Source organism: Podarcis vaucheri, assembly GCF_965113315.1.
Source record: "Podarcis vaucheri genome assembly, chromosome: 16".
Classification (NCBI taxonomy): domain Eukaryota; kingdom Metazoa; phylum Chordata; class Lepidosauria; order Squamata; family Lacertidae; genus Podarcis; species Podarcis vaucheri.
Genome location: NC_138754.1, coordinates 41,050,565 through 41,064,091, shown reverse-complemented (window position 1 = coordinate 41,064,091; position 13,527 = coordinate 41,050,565). Strand labels below are relative to the sequence as shown.

The window sequence follows — 13,527 nt, the reverse complement described above, 5'->3', positions numbered from 1 at the left end:
CTCCCTCAGTGCCACTGGGCTACACAGAAAAGGCATGGGCTTCAGAGTTTTTCACTTGGCTTGCAGCAAAGCCCTATTCAGCCACTGTAAAGGATGTGTACACCTGTGTTGAACCAAAGGTGAGACTAGTCAGTATAACCCCAAAACTAATTGTTAGTTGTTGCAAGGAGGAGTTTACATGTGTTTATCTATGCACTTGCTTTGATATATGCTAATAGGCTTGCTTTGCTGCTATGCTGCTTGGTGGGCCCTGGAAGGCTGAGCTCTTAGCTCATAGAGTAGAACTATCTGTAAGCCTTGGATAGTTGCCACCTATGCCCTCATGGGTCAGGTGGATTGATGTCATTCCTCAAATCTGATTCATCTCTCAGAGGCTGCTATTAAGCAGGCTAGGAGAAATACAGGCGCCTGTATTTTCCCCTCAGTTATGCTAATAGCAGCTTGGGAGCAGGAGCAGGAAAATCTTCATTGTGGGGTACATGCTGAACTGCAGAAGGCAAGTGAAGCTGCAGTACCTAGGAATTCCTTTCAGAAACAAACCATGTCATACAAGACTGATTATATCCTACCTGGCAACTCCCCTGGTTTAGCTAGAGTCATCTCATCATTAACAGTTGACATAGAGGAGAGACGTTTGATAAAGTCATCAAATTTTGATCTTCCAGCTTCAAGGAGGCAGGCTCCTAAAGAAGAATATAGAGCTTCAAGGAAGTAGCACTCGAGCACATCAGGGTCATCATATTCTTGCTCAAGGAGAGCATCCAGCATCTTGGTCAACTGTGTCACCTGCCATATGAAATCACAAAGCAACAAATACTATATTGGTGAAAATCTTTTGGTGCCCCTCCCCTCCCCTGCAACACACTGCTTGCTATAAACTGTCTTTAAAGGGGGCACCAAGTTGAGAGCAACACTAAAAACAAATCTGGGACTGAAGAAGAGAGATGAGCAAGGTCTTGTTTCATTATTACATTCTATGAGCAGACCAGCAAAGGATCTTCTACAATGTAGGAAGCAGCTTGCAAACAAGGGCAACACGTCCTGTTTCACCGCCTGAAGCAAAATGAAAAGTGCAGTTTTGCACAGCCACTCCTGCCACCAGCCACCTGCTCCTGCCACCACGGTCTGTTCTGCTGCCACTACACATCCTGCCACATCTGACACTGGCAGACAAGTGGTAATGCCATTGGTGCCAATTTGGGGCATGATTGCACCAATTTTCTGTAAGATCTCACCCAAAATTGAGTGAGATCTCAGACTTATATGAAGTCTGGGAAAAAAATAAGAAATTGTTAGAACTAAGAACACCCTGGTGGTTATCCCCAACAAATATTGTTTCAATTAAAAAGAAAAACTTGGAAGAGAGAAAATTGACATATGAAGATCTACTGGTAAGATCCCAAGATAGTTGGAGATTAAGATCATACAAAGAGTTGAAGGAGAAGCTGGCGGGTTGGCTACAATACCATCAGATCAATGCGAAATGGACAGAAGATAAAAAAACAGGAATGAACGAAAAGAAGTCTAAATTCCAGATTGAAATAATTGAAAGCAAATCAAAGATTTTATCTAAGATGTATAATATACTACTGGAATGGGACACTAAAGATGAAGAAATTAAGGAAGTTATGGTCAAGTGGGCGACAGATCTGGGGCATAATATAGAATACGAAAAATGGTCAAAACTGTGGAATGAGGGTTTAAAGTTCACGGCAAGCGCTGCAATTAGAGAAAACTTAGAAAAGATGATATATAGATGGTACTTGACACCAGAAAAATTAAGCAGGATGTACAAAACTGAAAACAAGGCCTGCTGGAAATGTAAAACAAAAGAAGGCAATTTTATACATATGTGGTGGACATGTGAGGAAATAAAAAAATTTTGGAGTCAGATATATGACGAGTTAAAAAAGATATTCAGATACACAATCCCCAAAAATCCAGAGGCCTTTTTATTAGGGATGGTCGGGAAAGAAATTCAAGAAAAAGATAAAATTCTGTTCCAATATTCAACAGCAGCGGCCAGAATGTTAATTGCCCAAAATTGGAAAAGTACAAACCCCCCAACGGTGAGGGATTGGCAATTAAAATTATATGACTTCATTGAATTGGCAAAAATGACGCAAAGAATTAGAAATCAAAAAAATACAAAGTTAAAAGAAGATTGGGATAAATTTATGCTTTATTTTGAAAATAACTTTAAGAACTTACCAAATACAGCAGGTCTGTTATGAAACTTCCGATGTACAAACCAGAAACAAACACCAGCGGTAAAAATGAAATTATCAAAAGCAGATACCCGAATACAGCAGGGAAGGAAGTCAAGTTTTATTTTTATATGCTATAACCTTTTTTGTCCTCTTTTTGTCTTTTTCTTTCCTGCGCTCTTTCTTCTTTTTTGTTTTTTCATACTTTTTTTCTTATTTAGCACTTTAGTATTTAAGTGCTGTTCTATTTTGATAAATGTATCTGTTTTTTTCTTTTTGTATGCATAAAAGGAACTTAATAAAAAGTATTTTTTAAAAAAATTGAGTGAGATCTCACACAAAATGGACACAATCCTGCCCAAAATTGGTATCAATGGCGGTGGTACCACCTGGGAGCACTTCTGCTGCATAATTGCTAGGCCAGCTCTGTTTGAAAGTGTAGCATGGCAGAGAAGATAATGCAATGACCACTCTTCCAAAGTGTTATGATTTGGAGATCAGTGAAGAAATTGTTGGAGAAAGACTCCCTACAGAGTCTAAGGAAACTTGGCAGGTTTCAAGAATTAAATGTAACACTATTACAATGAAAGTTAGTGTGCATTTGTGTGCAACATTAAACAATTAATTGGTTCAGCTAATTTATTTAGAAATCTTTTTAATCAACTGCAAAGGCAACCCCCAATTAATCAACAAAATATCGCTTTTTATTTTTTTTGAAAAAAAAAAATTATTAATTTTCCAATACATTTATACATTTTTAACCAAATTGTAACAAAACATCTCTTTTGGACTTCCTTCAGCTTCTCTGGTAATCATCCATGTTTATCTCTTAATTACGCATTCCATTTACATATGTTGTCGTTTGTCTTCCCTCTCCCTTCTATTTCTTTTTTAACAATATCTCTCAGTTTTTACAGCACCTCTCAAAACCCCACTAGCGTTGTTTGTATATCGCACACATGTTTCAGATACTCTACAAACTTTCCCCAGTCTTCGATGAACCTTTGGTCTCGGGCATATCTGATTTTCCCAGTTAATTTGTCCAATTCCGCATAGTCTGTCAATTTCAATCTCCATTCTTCTATCGTCGGTAATTCCTCTTGTTTCCATTTTTGAGCCAATAAAATCTTTTCTGCTGTAACTGCATACTGAAAGAGTTTACAGTCTTTTCTTCTTATTTCTTTTCCTGTAATTCCTAAAAGAAAGGCTTCTGGTTTCTTCACAAAATTCATTATAAATCGCATCCCAGAAACCTTTCACCTTCTTACATTCCCACCACATATGGTAAAATGTTCTTTCTTTTTCTTTACATTTCCAACACTTATTACATGTCTTATACATTTTTGCTGATTTTACCGGCGTGATATACCATTTGTAAAACATTTTCATAACATTTTCCTTCAACGCAGTACATGCAGTAAATTTCAGATTTTCTTTCCATAATTTTTCCCAATCGTCAAATTGTATATTATAACCGAAGTCTTTGGCCCATTGTATCATTACCGATTTAACCTCTTCATCTTTCATGTTCCATTCCAACAGTATTTTATACATTTCTGACAAAATTTTATATTCATTATTTATTATATCTACTTGAAACTTTCAATCTTTTTCTCCATATCCACATTCTTTTATGTCTTTTTTTAAACATTTCATTAACCTGTAAATAATGCAACCAATCATATACATGTTCTTTAATTTGTTCATATGGCTTTAACTTCCATTTTCCCTCCTCTTTAATCACCATTTCACCATGTGATCCAATTACCTCTCATATTAATTTTCTTTACACTCATAACTTCTAACGGAGATAGCCAGTGTGGAACTTTTGGTTCCAATAAATTTTTGTACCTGTCCCATACCACTATCAATGAATTCCTGAAGATGTGGTTCCCAAAACCTTTATGAATTTTCTTCTTATCACACCATAGGTATGCATGCCATCCAAATCTGTTATCAAAACCTTCAAGGTCTAATAATTTCTTATTGTCTAATTTTATCCATTCTTTTAACCAGCAAAGACATGCTGCTTCATAATATAGTTTCATAACTGGCAGGGCGAAGCCTCCTCTTTCTTTCGCATCTGTTAATAACTTATATTTTATTCTTGGCTTCTTGCCCTGCCAGATATACCTTGAAATCACTTTTTGCCACTCTTTAAAGATCCCTATCCCCTTTATAATGGGGATAGTCTGAAATAAAAATAACATCTTTGGAAGCACTCATCTTTATCGTGGAAATTCTGCCCCAAAAGGACAGTTTCATTCTGCCCCACACCTCTAGATCTTTCCTTATTTCCTTCCAAACCAGTACATAATTATTCTAGAACAGGTCAATATTTTTGGGTGTTAACCAAATCCCCAAATATTTTACTTTTTTCACAACCTCTATCTCTGTCTGTTGTTGCATTATTTCTATCTTATTTTGTTCCATATTTTAAGCAATTATTTTAGTCTTTTTCTTATTCAATCTAAATCCTGCCATTTTTCCAAATTGTTCTATTTCCTCCAAAACTTCTTTTACACTTTCCAGTGGTTCTTCAATTGTTATAACCAGATCATCGGCAAAGGCTTTCACTTTATATTCATTCTGCCCCACTGTTACCCCTTTAATTGATTTATTTTGTCTAATCGCACTTAAAAAGACCTCTAGGACCGTTATAAATAATAATGGCGAGAGCGGACAACCCTGTCTTGTTCCTTTTGATATTTTTATATCCTCTGTAATTACATTATTTACTAGCAGTTTAGCTCTCTGTTCTGTGTATATTGCCTTAATTCCATTGAAGAACTCTTTCCCCACATCCATGTACTCTAAATTTGTCAGCATAAAATCCCATACTATATTGTTAAAGGCCTTTTCTGCGTCCACAAACATTAATATCGCTTGTTTCTCATTCCTGGCAGTCAGATATTCCAAAATATTAATTATATTCCTTATATTATCTTTCATTTGTCTGCCTGGAAGGAAACCTGCTTGATCTTTATGGATGATTTTCAACAATATCTTTTTCATTCTCTTCGCTAAAATCCCTGCAAATATTTTGTAATCCGTATTCAATAATGAAATAGGCCTATAGTTTTTGACTTGTGTTAAATCCGAATCTTGTTTTGGAATCAAGGTAATAAATGCTTCTTTCCATGTATCTGGGATCTCTCTTTCTTTTAAAATATTATTCATAACTTCTTTCAATGGTGTCGACAATACATCTCTTATTTCTTTGTAATAACCTGATGTAAATCCATCTGGTCCCGGGGCCTTTCCTCTCTTCAATTCTTTATCTCGTCCATTTCTATTGGGGCATTCAGCTGGTCTTTTTGTTCTGTCGGGATCTTCTGCACCTTTTTTTCTTTTAAAAAATATTTCTATTTTCTTTCTATTGTTCCTTTCTTTATTTTTATATAATTGTCTATAAAAGTCCAAGAATCCTTTTCTGATTTCTTTCGGATTAACTATCTCTTCACCATTTACAATGATTTTATTAATTGTGTTTTGTTCCTTTCTCTTTTTAATTTGCCATGCTAACCATTTGCCTGATTTGTTAGCAAATTCGAAGTTTTTCTGTCTCAACCTTTTTATGTTTCATTCCACTTCTTTGTTTATTATCATTGCAAATTGAGTTTGTAAGGTCTTGATTTCTTGTTTAATTTTTAGGTTATTTGGTTTTCTAATTAGTTTTTGTTCATTGTCCATAATCTGCTTCAAAATTTCTTTTTTTTATTATCAGAAAGGTAATCAATTTATTCCTGCGGCCAATCAGAATTTTCAAACAAAAGTGCAAGCCCAGATATTCTATGGAATCCCGCTATGGATTCAAGCATATAACAGTGATTTAAATAAGATTCACTCCAGCTTTCTGAGACGTATTCTTGGACTCCCAGCTGCGATCAAATATGAAACAATGTGTGCAGAAATAGGCATACACACAATGGAATACTGGGCCTGGTCCACCTCAATAAAGTACTGGTTACGCTGCCATTTTCGCTGCTCTCCATCAAGCCTGCTCGCTGATCTGCTCAAAGACTCCTATAAATCAAGATGGTATCAGTACCTCGAAAAAAAGATTGAATCTTTAGGCATCGAGCTGGAGCCCCTGTATAATTCTAATGAGCAATATATTTTCCATAATATCCTAGCTAGACTAAAGGAGGTGGAGAGACAAAATATTATGGCAGCTGTAAACAAAATTTGCTCCCCCATATTCTATGATTTAAATATCTTAGATAGCAGAGTCAATTACGTCACTAAATTAATAATCCCAGCCCAACGTAGGGCCTTTATGCTGGCCCGGTTGAATGTCTTTCCCTCAGCATTTGTCTGGGGAAGATATCAAAACATCCCTAGAAACAAGAGATTCTGCAGATGCTCTATGAATGTCCCGGACACTGTAGAGCATATTCTCTTTCATTGCCCATTGTACAGTACGCTCCGTCAACGCGTGCTGTCCCCTCTTTTGGGTGGTCTGGAACCCCAGCAAGGTGAATGTGCGGGATTCTGCCTATCCAACGTTGACCAAAGGGTAACGGCGGGGGTAGCCGAGTTTTTGGCTGCAGTCCTCCAAGGAGCAGGTTAACAAGGAAAACCACTGATTTTATATGTATATATATATATATGACTGTAGCCAACTGCTGCCTTTTTATAGATATTTCAAGGCTTTTACATGTTATTTTCCTTCTTATGGTTTTTATTTGCATAATGCCTAATAAAGGTTTGATTTCAATAACAATTTCTTTTTTTCCTTTTTCTCTATTTTTATTCCTCAATGAATTCTGCTGAATGAAAAAGCCTCTCATAACTGCTTTGCTTGCATCCCAGACCACATTCATCTGTGTCCCTTTGTTGATATTGTCCACAAAATATTCCGTTAGTTTCTTTCGTGCTTTTTCTAGAGTTTGCTGATCATCTAATAGGTGTTCATTGATTCTCCATCTATAAGTCCTTTCCTCACAAGCTAGCAAAAATTTACCATTTGCCTGATAATAAGTGTTGGAAATGTAAAGAAACTGAAGGTACTTTCTATCATCTTTGGTGGACATGCCCGAAGATTAAGGCTTTCTGGGAAACGATATATAATGAAATGAAAAAGGTACTTAAATGTACTTTCCCTAAGAAACCAGAGGCCTTTCTCTTGGGCATTGTCGGCCAATTGGTGTCAAAGAAAGATAGAACTTTCTTTATGTATGCTACAACAGCAGCAAGAATACTTATCACAAAGTATTGGAAGACACAAGATCTACCCACCCTGGAAGAATGGCAGATCAAAGTGATGGACTACATGACATTGGCTGAGATGACTGGCAGAATCCGTGATCAGGGAAAGGAGACGGCAGAAGAAGAATGGAAGAAATTTAAAATTTATCTTAAGGACTACTATAAACTTGATGAATGCTAGAATGTCGAGGTTTTTAGAAAGAAAGGGTTACAGTGATATAAGATTAGATTAAAGAAAAGCTCAACATGAAAGAGGTTGGAAAGAGATATTTAGAAGTTGTTAAAAAACTATGGACATTGGGATGCAGAAAGGGGAAGTATGGGGAAGTCCGAGAAGAGAGGTTTATGAAAAAATTGTTATGAAACTATACGTGTTTGTATGTCTTTTTATGTGTGTGTTTGTTTTAAAAAAAATTTGTAAAACCAATAAAAATCTTATAAATATATATATATAAGTCCTTTCCTCAAAACCTTTTAATTCCATTTTTATTGGATTATGATCCGAAATTACTTTAGGTTGTATTTCAATTTGTTGGATTCTTGGTGTCAGTTCATTCGAAACCTATTTTTGATCTATTCTTGACATTGACTGATTTGGTTCTGAATAATAAGTAAATTGCTTCGCCAATGGGTGTCTAAATCTCCAAATGTCAATCAAACCGCAGTTCTTAGTCATCGTAAAAAAAGTCTTAGGAAGTTTCCCTTCCTTATTTGTTCCTTTTCTTAGTCTGTCCATTTCTAATGAAACCACTCCGTTCATGTCTCCCATTATTATAATTTTTTGATCCATATAATCAAATAGTTTTTCTTCCAAGGTTTTGTAGAAATCAGTCTTGTTTCCATTAGGTGCATAGATCCCGACAATTATCAAATTTTCACCTTGCCATTTGATCTGGACTGCTATAATTCTTCCTTCTTCGTCTTTAAAGATTTGTTGAGATTCGATTTTATTTTTGATATATAGAACTACCCCTCTTTTTTTTCTTTGTCCCAATATACAAATTCATTCCCTAATCTTTTATTAATCAGTATTTTTCTATGTTCCCTTGCCACGTGTGTTTCTTGTAAACATATAATGTCCAAATTTTTCTTTTTCAAAAATTGTTCAATTTTATTTTTTTTCTTATCATTCATCCCATTAATATTCCAATTCCATAATTTTAGCGCCATGATGGATTCCAATTAAATAAATTTAAATTAATTTTCTTATAACACATCCTTTTCCTCTCCTTCTTCTTCTTCTACCTCTTCATCCGACTTCTTTCCGTTCTCTTCTTTTTCCTCCCCCGATTCTGACTCTTCCTTAGATCCTGCTCCTCCTTCTGCACCTTTGACTTCTTCCTCTTCTGCTTTTAGTTCCTTGTATTTTCTCAAAAATTTCCCTGTTTCTTCTGGGCTTGTCAACCTGTGTTTCTTACTTTTGTAGAAAAACGAGACCCCCTCAGGGAATTCCCACTTAAAATCAATTTTGTTTTTCTTAAGAATCTGTACCAATGGCTTGTATGGGTCTCTTCATTTCAGCAATCTTATTGGTATATCTTTAAAAATTATTATGTAATTTCCATCTATGTATAATCTTTTCTCTCTGTTCTTCTGTAATATCAAATTTCTCATTTCTCTGTCTTTAAATGTAATTAAACAGTCCCCTGGAAATTTCCTTGCATTGTTTGATCTTACTTTCATTCTAAATGCACTTTGTACTGTTTTTACAACTTCTTCTGCTGGTAACTCCAGCCATTGCGCTAACTCCATTATCAATCTCTCTTTAATATCTTCGTTCTGTATCTCCGGCACAGATCTCAGCCTCAGATTCACCTCCCTCTGTCTCAGTTCATTCATAGCCATCACATCTTTAATATCTTCCTGTGCTTTATTTATTTCCATCATCTCTACTTTCATCTTTTCTTCCCGTTTCACCTCTTTCATTTCTAATTTAACCTTTTTCATCCCTTCTTCCAATGATAAAGTTCTTTTTGAAACCTCTCTTATTTGTCCTTTCAGTTCATTGACCGTCTCATCAATTTTTTTGTCCATTTTGCCAATTTTACTATCCACTTGCTCTAATTTTGTTTCCAGATTCTTTTCACTTTGTTTAATTTCTGCAAACATTTTCAATATTTCTGCTTTGAAGTCTGATTCTTGCTTAGATGCTCTCCTTTCTGTCGGTGTCACCCCCTCCACCCCTTTCTTCTGTTGGTGTGCCATTTCTACCTTCTACAACCTCCCTCCCCAATCCTTCACCGAACTGCTATACAGTACAAAACCCTGTTCATTAAATTAGCCAACAGTCAATTATTGTATACCAAATTCAGCTGATACACTTTAAACAATTAATTTCAATTTTTGATTTATGATATGTCACTTCCAAAAAAGTAGGGAGTAGAGTAGGGAGTAAAATAGGGAGTAGAGTAATAGTGAATGATTTTAAATTGGTAAAAAAAAAGAAAAAAGAAAAATACAGTATGTAGGGAGGGGTGACTTTTGAGAGAAGGGGTACCCAGATAGGTAAATTGTCAGATTATCTCCTTTTAATAACTTCAAAGGAGAAAAGGAGAGGCCAAATCCAAAATCCAAACCAAAGTATAGGACAGTCTTCTTGCCCCCAATCGGGCTAATCCTTAATTAGAATCTTCTCTTGCACTTCCTCCCATATAAAATTGTAATCTAATTATGATCCAAGAAGATCGTAATCCAAATAATTTCTTTTATAATTCAAATATAATGTCCAAATATAGTTATTTTCCAAAAATTATTTTTCAAAAATCCAAATATTTTATAGCCTCTAATATCAACTCAGAAAATTGATTCTTAATTGTCTAGTTGGTATTAATTCCAAAATATTTTTAAATATTTTTAAAGATGTATCAGTAGAGTCCCAGAAGGAGTATTCCACATAGCACCCAAAACATGAAGTGGGAGAAGTCAGATTTCCTGTTTCTTAAAAATATTCCACTGGCAAGGAAAATCATAGAAAAACAAGTTGTAATGCCTCATTCCATCCACTAGGGAACCGAAGTCCAAATAAGTGGCGTAGATCTAAAATTCATATAAATGTCAGTCTCAAAAGGAAAAAAATAAAAATAAAGGGAAAACCACCTCAATTCCAGATTGTGCTATATTTAATTTTGTCCTCTTAAGAGTCTATATCGACCAAAAGATGAAGAGAGGTTTTAATTCTCCCTCTGCAACAGCAGCCTTTTAACTCTTAACAATGGAGTCAAAGGCTCTCCTTCCAACGTGGCTCTTTGTCTTTAAAAGTGAAAGTGGGAAAACACTTCAAGCCTTATATATCCTCCGCTACACCAAAGACGTCTATTTGCCACTATAGTAACTTTCTGATCCCCCTTTTACTGTAATAATCTTCCTGTGTCCTTGTAACCTCTTCCAAAGTCTCTTTTATACTTTTTAACTCTAGTTCTAAAAGTTTAGAGAGAAACGGAAACAATAGCCGCTAGCGGCAACTCACTTTCAATTTCCAGCTCTGCTTACAATGCTGCGTCTGCGCTGATTCCAGATGACAGCTGAACTCTGTATTAATCCTTTTTAGTTACGGAAACTGCCTCAATGTTATTTCTTCCAAATTATAATTTTGTTGAGTCCAAATTTCTTAAATTTGAGAGTGGAGCGCTGTTCCTTGCAAGGTCGGGGCTTCGCTAATCGGCCATAGCAATGGCTTCCCGATAGCCTGCTGATCCTCCCTCCGTGCTCTTCGCCCCTTTTCGGGGTTACCTGATGGCCGGTAGGTTAGCTCTAGGCACTGCCGGGAACCTGACCCTCTGAACACCCTCCAGAAGCTTTATGGGGGTGTTATTTCACCCAATAACCCCCCGTTTCGACCGAAATAGCTGGGATTCCTCTAGCGGAAAAATCCCTCGCTTGCAACGGGCTCGCGCTCCACCGGAAGTCCCCAAAATATTGCTTTTTAAAATGTAAATACTTCTTTTAAAATTTGCAGATGACAGGTACCTCTTAGAAGAGGAATTGCCCTTTCTTCTCACATAAAAGGGAATGACTCTTCTAAAATGGCAGCTGCTGCAATATGCACCACCTAAAATACAGTGTATGAAATCCAATGATGCAATGGAGTACCTCCATGGGGTTTCTACCCACTCCAGCCACCTGCATGCCCTCCAAATCTGCTTAGGGAGGTTGGGGTCTTGCCAGAGCAGAAGTGGGGGCTGGAGAGTAGAAACTGGAAGTCCCATTGTGCAACTGGAGTTCCTTTTGCACAAGCAGGTGGACGTAATTCAGTAGAAATCTTGCATTGATCTTGCAAGCTGATCTTACAGCTTGAGTCCAAGATCCCTAAGGACTGTCTAAACCTGGTCATTGAGATTTTTTGAAGTATTTTTTATTTATTTTTAAATAATTTTATTTATTGCATTTATAACCCATTTTTTTCTCTAAGGAGCTCAAAGTGGCATACATGGTTCTCTTCATAAGGATGAGAGTCAGTGAGCTTCATGGCTGAGCAGGGACACTCTGGCCACTATAGCACACTGGCTCATGTCCTGATCCCTGAGATTATCTAGAGCAGCACTGTTGGTTGTGCCCAGTATCACAGAGGCCACAATGGCCTCAACAAGAAATCAGACATTTAATGATGTTGGTCCCATGCTATAGAAAATTCTTTCAGGAGAGATTCAGCAGGTATTCTTGCTTCTGACTTTCAATCATCTCTTAAAGACTTTAATGCCAAAAGGCTGATACAGTTGTTTAAAACTTCATTGAGTAGCCAGTTTTTATTGAGTGGTTTGCACTGCTTTTAAAGGTTTTGATGCTGATGTACATCACCCTGATTATAAGACGTAAACAGTCTTATAAATAAAAAAAATCTTACCCCTTATACATTTTGTTCAAAAACTATTGTTTTAGTCCAATGCACATTTGTGCACATTTAATTTATTAGGTATTCAATTAAAACTCATTTGATTAGAAAACTAATATTCATTTAATTAGTCAAGAGCCCTAATACTTAAGTGCAGTAAACTGTGATGCTCGGAGCAAATGTCATAAATGGAGCTGAGCTATTTCTCATTGTTGATCAAACCCTGAAGGAGAGTTTTTCTATTTCAGACCATGTCTTGGAATCTTCCGTAAAATTTCAAATTCAGTCTATATAAATCTCTCCAAATTTTACTCTAGTCCAGAAAAGGGGACGAGAAGGGTAGTTCTACTAAATTCTCCTTAGACATATGCCTGAAGTTTGAAAAGTTTATTGCACTGTTCACTGCTTGAAGAACCTCCATTGTAAATGTTTATATTAATTTGCAAATCCGGTATTTCTTACCATATTGAGATCTGTCTGTGGAAGAATGGTCTTTAATTTCTCCCCTTGCCGTCCATCGACAATTCCTTCTACGATCATTTCAATCAGGTAGGGTACATATTTGGCAAATAATCTATCTAAGAGTTGTTTTTCTTGCTGAGGAACAAAATCAAAACAAAGTAATTCTAATGTATCCATTTTATTTGTATCTTCCTGTACAGAGGGATCTACTCTTCCCCTCTTGTGATTGTGGATCAACCTCTTCAAAATAACAAGATCTAATCCATGGAAGGGAGGGCACAACACACCTGCTCTTGTAAGTCAGAAGTAAGAGCAGGAAAGCCCAAACGCCATGGAGGACACAGGACTGGAATAGGATAGGGTGATTTCCAACCAAATCTTAACTATCTATCTGGAATTTGCCACCAGGCCCTCATGGCACCTAATGAAATTCCCCAAATTGTGGGTTTCCCTGCCCCATTTCTTTGTTGTTGGCAGTTGCTAATAAGGCATGACTTCACATCACATTGTGAGTCATAGCTGTCAACGTTTCCCTTTTTTTAAGGGAAATTCCCATATTCCGAATAGGATTCCTCACAAGAAAAGGGAAAAGTTGACAGCTATGTTGTGAGTTCTCCTAAAACGCCCAAAGTAATGAGATTTAAAATAAAAATAAAAATTGAAAGGTGCTCCAGTGAATTACTCAAGGAAGCTCTTCATGTGGGAGATTTCCACTTTTCTGTCAACCTCTCAGAACCTCTGTAGATAGGTTCAGTCAACCTATCTACATGTTCCAATATTGTAGCTGGACAGTTTTTTCAATTCTGCTATCAGAAAGGA

General features: G+C 36.4%; 1 protein-coding gene across 2 annotated transcripts in view; it reads right to left on the bottom strand.

The window, feature by feature from the left end:
* The window catches only part of DNAH10 (dynein axonemal heavy chain 10), a gene marked incomplete at its 5' end in the record, with an annotated part of 126,838 nt that overhangs the window by 49,564 nt on the left and 63,747 nt on the right, over positions 1 to 13,527 (bottom strand). For both annotated transcript variants that reach the window (XM_082203725.1, XM_082203726.1), the window contains 2 exons: positions 570 to 786; positions 12,709 to 12,843. In XM_082203725.1, the coding sequence (XP_082059851.1) occupies positions 570 to 786; positions 12,709 to 12,843 (352 nt within the window). The remainder of the gene's footprint in view (positions 1 to 569; positions 787 to 12,708; positions 12,844 to 13,527) is intronic.